Genomic DNA, 10,072 nt, shown 5'->3' with positions numbered 1-10,072 from the left:
CGCTTGTGGACAACATGCCCGAGGATTAGCATGGACAATTAGGAGGACAGTAAGGACTGTAAAACCATGAAAACATCCCATAAAAATCCCTATTTGCATTAACAAATTCATAGGAGTGTGTCAAGTGGCACTGAAATCGGACAAGGACGTTTCCACTTAATTCAGCCATTTTGTAAAGTCAGTCAAGAGTAATGTCATGGGTGGTAAATCTGCACTAAATAAAGAATCAAATCCACAAACCAAGAGAAGAAGGTTCCCATCAACCTTTTCATATTCATTACACATTTGGTATGTTTTGGTTAAGTACCAGTACCTTGTTCCTTTGGATCCCGTGACCATGCCACAACCGACTTCCTTAAGACTTGCTTAACTGCTACAGCTGATAAGGTGATGATTTCCTCATACAAGAAGCAACTTAAAAAAAAATATATACTGTTGCTCACGTTTATAAACATTGCATAACATTGTAGTTTCACAAAATTTAAGTATTGACAAACTATTTATTCATTAACATCAAGGTTTTATCAATGTCTGTAATAGATTAATAAATCAATAAATGTTGTTATGTTGTTCCCATCTACTATACAGGTAAATATTTAATTGTATTAAAAAAATGTCAAAATATCCATTGGCATGGCTATTGATCACTGTAGGAACCACAGATTCTGTACTGAGATGCTTCTAGAAATAAGAAAGGAATACAAGCAAGCAGAGGTGTCAATTCCAGGTTCAGAAAGTAAAAGTCCTCACCAGGACTTTGCTCAGTCTTCCTGGATTGTGTTGATTCCACAAATTTTACCCATTGCACTAATTAGAAAATCTAGCAAGCTTGAGCAAAATCCTGGTGAGGACTTTTACTTTCTGAACCTGGAATTGACACTTCTGCAAGCAAGGTATGGGCAAAGTTGTTAGACAATGACTAACAACAACATTTTTATTTTTCCAAAATCTTTGGAACAAAGCTGTGTTAGAAATGATATGGTAATCTTATATGGAATAATGTTGTATGGCATATAATAATTTGGTAATCAGTTATGGTAATAATATGGTGGTGTTGGAGGGTTCAAGATGCAGTTGCTTAAGAAATGCACAAGAGCTGCTTGGGACATTAATTATTTAGATTCAGGTGTACTAAATCACTGATGATAAATTTAGAAGTAACCTAGAAAGTATTGAGACATGTAAATATGTGGTTGATGCAGTTATTTTAGGTGGCCTACTACAAAATTTGTACACAGTATAATAAATAGAGAAACAATGGATTCTGCAAAGCTATTCAGAATTCACATCAGCGTTTATTAGTAGGTTTCAGAATCAATAGTTTATAGATTTTTTGTAGAAATAAAGGATAACAAAGCCTTTCCCTTCTGGACATTATAGTTATTTGCTATCATCGTGTTTACTTTTAGAAGGATACAAACTAATATATACAGGTATTCATATCTAAATGATGAAGCCCATCAGATAAAATTTAAAGAGTAAAGACACATGAACCTTCTGGTTTTTCTGTTCTTTATTGCTGGCCTATTACTTTGACATTATGTCATAAGGTCAGGGCTTCGACCCTCTCATGGATATAGTCCTCATAGGATAAGTAGGGCAAAAAAAAAAAACTCACAACAACCATTTTGCATGCACCCGACTTTCTAGCTTGTATTCATTTGAAAACTTTGGGCATGAGTCTGCTGTTATGATTAGAATGAAGACATAACATGTAGTGATGAAATGAAACTCTCCAAAATCATTTCAGATTATGTTTCTGAAGAAAATTCTGAAAGTTACATGGAATAACTGCAGTGTAGGTCTTCTGTAGTTCCAGATCAATGGGACATTTTCAGATACAAAAAACACAAGTAATGAACCTTTTCTATTCATTTTGCCATTAATTTTTTTTACATATATATTTTTTATTTTACTACCATTGACCACTTGTAGTACGTTAAAAGTCCCTTTCTTGCAGTGAGTGCCAATAGAGCTTTGAACTATGAGGAAGAAGTATAAGGAAGCACCCCCCCCCCCCCTCCACCTGAATAATAGGCCATTTACGGTAGATTTGTTTGAGTATGAATGGAACTAACATTGAGTTAGTAGGATCTTACCATGGCAACACAGTGGAGTTCCGGAACTCCACAGTCCTGTATAAGATACAATCAAATGTCTGAGGTTTTCTTTTCTTTACTTTCACATTAGGAATAGCAAGGCCGACAAAATGGAATGATTAAAATTGTATTATTATTATTGTCTTTCTGATTTTGGTTTTGTGGGGGGAAATGTTTATATTATTTTAAGGCCTGATGCCAGCTTTTTAAAATGCCACTACAGTTTGATTAGGAGAAAAAGCTATATTTTAACATTAAAGATAAACATTTTTGTTTCTTTATGTTTTTGACATTTACTGAAGGGACCCAGAAGTCAACAGCATGAACTATGATTGTAATGATTCTTGATACTATCTAATGTTAAAACACCAAGCACACTCATATAACCTGATGAGCGAAAGCCAACAGGTATCAGACAACAAAACCAACACAGCCATGCTGTTTTTCAAGTTTGTCAGGCCAACACCACCATCTGAGTTCTCATTGGACCATGTGTTCCCCTTACATCATGGGAGTGGCAGGATGAGTTCCTCTGTGTAAAAGCTAATGTGCGTGATCTCTCCTTGCATTTGTACATTGTTGGTGGACTGAGAACAGTAACATCTCTCATCTCTCAAAACACTGTTACCTGGGAATACAGGTGAGTAACAGTGTGGCTTTCTCTTAAATACACTGTGTAGAATGGTCAGTGTCAGTCTGAATTTTCAGAGTAAGTTGTGTAAGGTGTGTAGAGGCTTTACTTGTAGAAAAAATAATGAAAAGGTTTTTACTCACATTATTATGTTCTGAAAGTATTGTGTAATCTGCCTTACTTGAGTAAGAAAAAATACACTATGACTAAGATTGGTTATTTTAAAGTTATTTAAAAGTTACTTTTTTTTCTTCTGATAAAGTGTAATAATTGTTTTCTATTTATAATCCTAATAATTATCTGCATATATGTGTAATTAATGTTTGTTTTAGATTAGAGACGGTAAAATGGACTGGAAGTTTGTACTGTCAGTTCTGTGCCTGATGGGTAAGGCTTCCTACAGCTCCCCCGTACTCACACTGCTGTTTCATTTGTTGGGAGAATCTGATTTTAATTTCGGTTCCTACAACAAGATGTGAATAGTTCACTACTAAGACTGAATGGCCTCTACCGATGAGTAGCACCCACCCAGTAGGAACCTCCCAGAGGATGTTATTTGAACTACACTACTGATTAATATATTAGAAATTCACTTAATACTTTTCATTTCTCATGGGATATTCTCATGATTTTTTTGCTAATCTTCATTTCGTGTCATTTCGATATGCCCGTGCTTTTTCCATGCTAGCTGTCATTCTGTTTTCACTTTCTTAACAGAAAGTTAACTACCAACATAAGACCATGACCAAGTGAAAGTGGTTGCTTACAGATAATCAAACTCAAAATTGCTTTTATTGCTTTATTTTATTACACAGTTAGATCTTATTAACTTATTACACAGTTAGTTTTTATTACTTTATTTTATTACACAGTTAGATCTCTTTAAAATAATTTGCTCTGGCAGTAGTTACATTACCAAGACCCAGTGAGAAGTAAATTAAACATGAAGAAGCCAGATGATGATGATGATGATGATGATTCTTCCTTGTCCTTAGGTATAATAGCTTATATAACACCAGTTGCATCTCAGTCCAATTCTACCACCATCAGCTCCAGCAACTCTTCAAACACAGGCAACTCTACAAACACAGGCAACTCCACAAGCGCACCCAACTCTACAAATACAGGCAACTCTACAAGTACAGGCAACTCCACAAGCGCGGGCAACTCCACCAGTTCTAATAGTGAGTAGATACTAAAAATGCTGATGCATCTCACTTACGTAATCATTGAACCATTGATAACCATCATTGAAATCCTGGAATCAGTTTTTAAAATTCATATTTTAATGCAATATTATTTAATGCAATAAACTTTAAAACAGTTTACAATCACAGTTTACAAGCCTTATTGAATATGCTGTGTAGGTCTACACTGAAATATTGACAGGCCTGATAGGTGTACTTTTATTTAAAATGATATTGTCATCTTATATTTGTTCTTTATTACCCCAGCGACTGCATCTTCAAATGTGACTGTAACTACAGTCAGTGTTACCACAACTGCTACAGTTGTAGCATCCTTCACTTTAAACTTCACGATCAATGACAACTTTACCGATAGTCTGTCCAATAGCAGCTCCGATGATTTCAAAACACGAGCTAAAAATATCACTGGTCAGGTAATTCAGTCATTATGCTATTTGTAATTTCTTGTCAAAATACACACACACACACACACACACACACACACACACACACACACACACACACACACACACAAAGAGAGAGAGCTCACTGCTCACTGTGCTCACTGTAATGTCTTTATTTCATGATTACCTTTTTTTCCAGCTTGAACCAGTTTACAGAAGCAAATACAGCAACTTCTTGCACATGCTAATTCAGAAATTTTCGTGAGTGACCACAAAGAGTTCCAAATAATTCTACATTTAGAAATAATTCTATATTTTGAATGACTGTCATTTTAATGTGCTGTGACATGTTTGTGCACTTCCAGGAAAGGCTCCATAATAGTCACTTCACAACTTGATTTCACCAATGGCACCATGCCTAATACAACACAGCTGGCAGACACCTTGAAGGCTGCACTTGTCAACTTGACCTTTAATGTTAACGGCAGCACCATCAGTGTCACCGCGCTTTCTGGTCAGTACAAAGTCACAAGACATTTGATTTTATTATTCTTTGATAAGCATATATTTTGCTTCCTAATCACTGTTCAGTTCTACATTAATTTTAAAATGTTTTCATGTATATAGTCTCTACAGCAGCAACTACAGGCAACTCCGTGGCTCCGTTCTTGGCCAGCTCTTTTCTTCTGCTGTGGACGTCTCTCGCATCACTTCTGCTTTCAGCTGTACTGCACTTCTAACCACAGTCCTGACCAGAGCACACACACTATGTACAATAACATGAATTCAATCTATTTTGATTCCCAATTGAGGTAAAAAAAAATGCAGTTTAAACAATGTATATTGTCCATGTATAAATAATATTAACTATAAATAACAATTAAGGGGGGGTTATTTTAAGCTCGGATTTAGTATATTGATTCAAGAATTTATTATACTACAAACAGATGCCATTCTTTCTTATATAAAACATGCTAATATAAATATTCTCGTGATCCTTTGTATAACTGAAACCGGAGATTTAATGAGGATAGTGTCCTGTTGTTCAGGGCCTGTCTGAAAATTTGTCCACACTTGAATAATACTAATTCCAAGGATCACTTTCATTAAGATTAAAAAAGCATGAAATTGTTGAAGAACTTACTTTTTTAACTCAGCCTGGTTGCGACCTGCTTTTGACATCTGTATATTTACAACACAAATCTTAACACATTATCTGTCTGTAAGGTTATTTACATTGCCTGTATATTCACACCTGTTCCAACAGGTGTGGTAGCTGGCAAGACTTAAGCTGGCAAAAGTCTGCCATGTAACGCATTTTGCTGTCTCTGAAGTGAGCATTACATGCTCTGTGTATATGGGGAGGGCTTCTAAAATCAAAGTCCCTCAGATTTAGGAGTCAAAAAGTGTTATTGCATTTGATTATATTGATATTTACAGCTCTGAAGAAATTAAAAAGACAGCTATAAACAGATAAATTTCTCTGCTTTATCTATTTATGTATGCGTTTTGAGTAAAATTTGCAGTTTTATTCAATTATCTGCCATATCTCTCACAAGCTCTAAATAAAAATATTGTAATTTAAACCATTTGTTTATAAAACATTTTATTCCTTGAATAATGATAAGAAAACAACTGTATTCATTTTTAAACTATTCAATGCTAATATCTTAATTCAGGAAGAGTTCTGAAATCAATATTTGGTGGAGTAACCAAGATTTTCAATCACAGCTTTTATGTGTCTTGGCTTGATCTCCACCAGTCTTTGATGTTGTTGTTAAATCAGATTTGCTTCAGGTCACCTCATCAGTACCTCACTGAGTAGACTGAAGTGTGCATGTATTGGACTTCAACAAACACTAGAATTTGATGGATACCATGAATGGAAAGATGACATTGTTTTTTTTCACCAGTTGTGTATGTATTTGCTCAAATAAGAATGTCGCATCCCAGAACTGAGCTCTGCGCTCCTGGAAAAGATTTAGTGGACAAACAGCGACCGATGAATTTGTGGTTAAGACAACTGGCACAGCCATTATAGCTAATGGTGCTGACGAAGCTAATATGTTAGATGAGAGGACCCATTTGTAGTTGGTGTATGCTTTAGTTGATAGATGGTATAACCAGATTTTTTGGAAACAGATTCCTTGGAAACATCTGATGTGAGACAAGAGCTTCCAGTAATCAGCAAAGTGCAGCCAGTGCCAAGTACAGCTGATGTCTGGCTGTCAGCCAATTAGGAAACCTAAAGAAAAAGAACTGATCTGCACTCTAAAATTATGGGATGAATGTTTACAATTTCAACATTTACTGTTTGGAATATAAACTGGCTTCACCTTCTAGAAGCACATGCTGATAGATGACCTCTGTCCAGAAGGTCCTTGTATAGCTACTTCACTGCAAATGTAGCTACTTATTTTTGCTATTACACACACATACATACAACTATACATTGGGTAAATATTAAAAGACTCATTTAAATTTGACCCAGCACTGTTTTTTGGCCTAATTGTGCATATGTCTGCTAAATTGTAGACGTTATGCACTCTGTAATTAATTCACATTGGCCCATATTTTGGACTTGCTTTAATTCATTTTGACATGGTGGTAGAGGCAGAAGAACCAGACACAATGCTGAACACAAGCTAGTTTATTAAGAAGCGAACAAAAGAAACGAAAGCATAAACGTGGCAAAACAAGCAAGCTAACTATACAGATCTCACTTGAATGGTAGTTCAATGGAGTAAGTGATAGTCTGAGAAGCAGGCTAATGTGGAACATTGAACGGTGTTTCCTGGGGGAGTCAATGTCCTGGAGTAGATGGTGTCGGGTGCAGATTGGGAGGGGTGATGAGACTCAGGGGAAGTGGATCGGTGATCCGTGTAGGAGGTGTGTTGTGAGAATTTGCTGGCAGGGGTGTGAGCGTGTGTGCATAGTTACTACTGCCTCTGTTTTGGCAGCGTGTCAGCCAGAACATGCCTCCCATGCAGTTTCGCCAAGCCTTTTCACCAACAACTGGTACTCAACACCAGTCTTTGTCCCATATCTTGCTCAAATTTCTGCCATTGTGCAGCTCTCAAAGGGTGTGAATTACATCTCTCCACCGGTATTAAAGGGAATCTTGTCCCCATCATAATTTGGCTTCAAGGGTTTTAATGTTTTTTCTGGATAAGAGTACAAAAGACTAACAAAAAATAAATAAATGTTTCTACCTAATAATAATGAAGGATTTTAGTCTGTAAAGCAATGCTTTCAGCAAATACCTGTTGTATTTTGTAGAGTTCTATCACTCTACAGTCCACAAGATCTCCCTCCATTCCTCCAACACCCCCCCCCCCCCAAGGACCAAAATCCAGCTGCACTACACATCTGGAAATCCCTACCAGAAGACCTAAGGGCACCACAGACTGTGGACTGTTTCAAAAAGCCCCTTAAGACATTTTTTATTCAAAAAGGCACCTTAAGGTGCTACCTTTCTCCCCTTTTCATATTTTTATAGGCAATTTCATATTTTTAATTATGCATGTTTTTTTTTTTTTTTTGACTTGCAGTGTTGTGCTTTGAGATTCATCCCCAAATGTAAAGTGCGGTATAAATAAAATGGATTATTATATATTAACACTGTCCTGATGTATACATTAGACATATTTGTAAATGTAAGTGAGCAGGTCCCAAATATTCATTTTGCCTAAAGCACATGTAATACACTAATGCATAGCATATTAGGCTAAAACAAAATAAAGAAATATTTATTTAAACATGACAGTAGTGGTCACTTCACAGTGTTACTCAGCAACTTACTAAATAGCTCTAAAAGGCTTACGTTATGTAAGACACATGCCACTGCTTCAATTGTTTGCAAACCAGGTTCATTGAGTCGCTTATAGAGAACATATCCAGTTTAACTAGTTATATTGTTTTTTTATTACACTCATCCAGCACAATAAGACTCTCAGCACATGTATCTGAGCACATTAGATGGCTAGCTATATAGTGAAGTTAGTGGTATCGCTGGACAGCACTAACAACAACAATATAAACCCACCTTGTTGATTCGCGAGGGATGAACGTTCTCAAACAATTACGTGCATATTTTTATATGCCTATGACTGTTCTCTCAATAATTATGCAATTTATTAAGCAGGTATATAGGTGAATTACAAGGATGTTTCTGCTGTTAGTTTAGATTAACAATCTAACTTACTGGCTTGTAACACCAAAGGAATGTGATGACGTTTATGATGATGGTTATCATTAATCTGGCTGCACCATGGCCCCTGCGTAACAAGAAAGATCAGACACGTTTTAACATATGAATGTCTTGGACACTATGGTCAAGCCATTTTGGGAAAAGGCTATGGTACAAGCACATTGTTATGGCAAAGTAAATGCTTGTTTTGCTTATGTATATGTGTAATTGCTTACGTGCCTCTGGGGATCATCAGACTTCCCGATTATCAGATGGTTTGAGGCCCATCAGTCAAGTTATCAGTGACTGTGTCTAGCACTGGTGATGCACAGTGCTGTCAAGCCACAACACAATCAGATGATCTGCTGTGGTGACTCCAAACGAGAACACCCAACATAAGAACGTCATTCCATTGATGAAATATGCATAAAACACATCTACAGACTTTAACATGTATTGTGCAACAATAAATATTTGACATTGACATTTGCAGAGCAGAATGTGGACAAACCTACTTTCCACCTACTGTAGTAAATGAGTTTGGCTGGTAGCAGAACATACTGCTGCTTGTGTATTTGTGTGATGTTTCTGAAACATTGCAATGTCAAATTTACTTACATAGATGCTTTTTGCAACGTGGGCAAAACGTATGGGTGCAGATTTCTTATGATGAAGTCAGGGCGGGAATAAGGGCCTTACCTAGGGAGGACCATGAGTCTGGGGATTACTAGATTATATAATAGGCAGTTCCACAAGGAGTGTTAGTCCCACCCCTGGGCAGTAAAAGGTTATTATTCCTTCATATTGTTGAAAGATTGACAGAAATGAATATAAGAGGCTTGCAATTACTACGTGCAGTTGGAAGACTATATGAATGGGCCACATTAGAGAGAGCAGGTTGTCGGCTACCTCGATTGTCTTATTTCTGTTTCCTTACGCCCTTTTGGTGCATTTTACTGAATTAGCACTCTCCAGCAGATGCTGAGTCATAACTGTGTATGGTTCCCTTATATGCTTAAATCACATTGTGTGTCTTTTGTATCTTCCAAACTCCTTACCTCCCACAAAGGTGATAATGGATATCCCCTCCGGACAGTGACAGCGACATGCCTTTCTCAAACATGTACCGGCACAGCAATACTGGATACGGTCACCTTTTGCGCAAAAAGCTCCTATCCCACCCTGCAAATGACCTGCTAGAGGAACTGTAGGATTCTGCATGCTGCAGAACTTTGGACCAATAACAAAATAATGATAATAATAACTTCCTCTCCCACTGCAGCTATTACTGGGGCCAGTTCCCTTGACTCACATGCCTGGGACTTTGGATGTAGTCCTCCTGCCAAAAGCCGATAAAGATAGTAGGCAAACCTAGTTTTTGTACTTCATGTTCTTTTGTGTCATTGTTGATAAAGAGTATTGAAACCAAATTAAATTTTTTGTTGTTTTGTGGCAGAATGGTCAGCTGATTTCACAGCACCGTGTGCAAGAACTGTCAGTCAGCAATGCTGCCACTGGCAGGACGTGATACACAAGGCACCCTAGGCATGCTGGGCCTGCCT

At 37.0% G+C, this 10,072-nt stretch overlaps 1 protein-coding gene across 2 annotated transcripts; it reads left to right on the top strand.

Moving 5' to 3' along the window:
- Positions 1-2,624: 2,624 nt before the first annotated feature.
- On the top strand, positions 2,625-5,907 carry LOC143525805 (uncharacterized). Of its 2 annotated transcripts, none has more exons than XM_077020152.1 (7): positions 2,625-2,739; positions 3,063-3,117; positions 3,726-3,914; positions 4,185-4,351; positions 4,521-4,582; positions 4,687-4,835; positions 4,958-5,907. In XM_077020152.1, exons 2-7 carry the CDS (start codon positions 3,078-3,080, stop codon positions 5,059-5,061), a joined length of 711 nt encoding a protein of 236 aa, XP_076876267.1. In that variant the 5' UTR covers positions 2,625-2,739; positions 3,063-3,077; the 3' UTR covers positions 5,062-5,907. The 2 variants fall into 2 exon arrangements, with proteins under 2 accessions (XP_076876267.1, XP_076876257.1); XM_077020142.1 differs by having other exon boundaries at positions 2,634-2,739; positions 4,949-5,907.
- The last annotated feature ends 4,165 nt before the right edge of the window (positions 5,908-10,072 follow it).

Source organism: Brachyhypopomus gauderio, chromosome 1, assembly GCF_052324685.1.
Source record: "Brachyhypopomus gauderio isolate BG-103 chromosome 1, BGAUD_0.2, whole genome shotgun sequence".
Taxonomy (NCBI): domain Eukaryota; kingdom Metazoa; phylum Chordata; class Actinopteri; order Gymnotiformes; family Hypopomidae; genus Brachyhypopomus; species Brachyhypopomus gauderio.
Note: the sequence above shows the minus strand (reverse complement) of the source record. Positions and strands in the feature narration are given on the sequence as shown.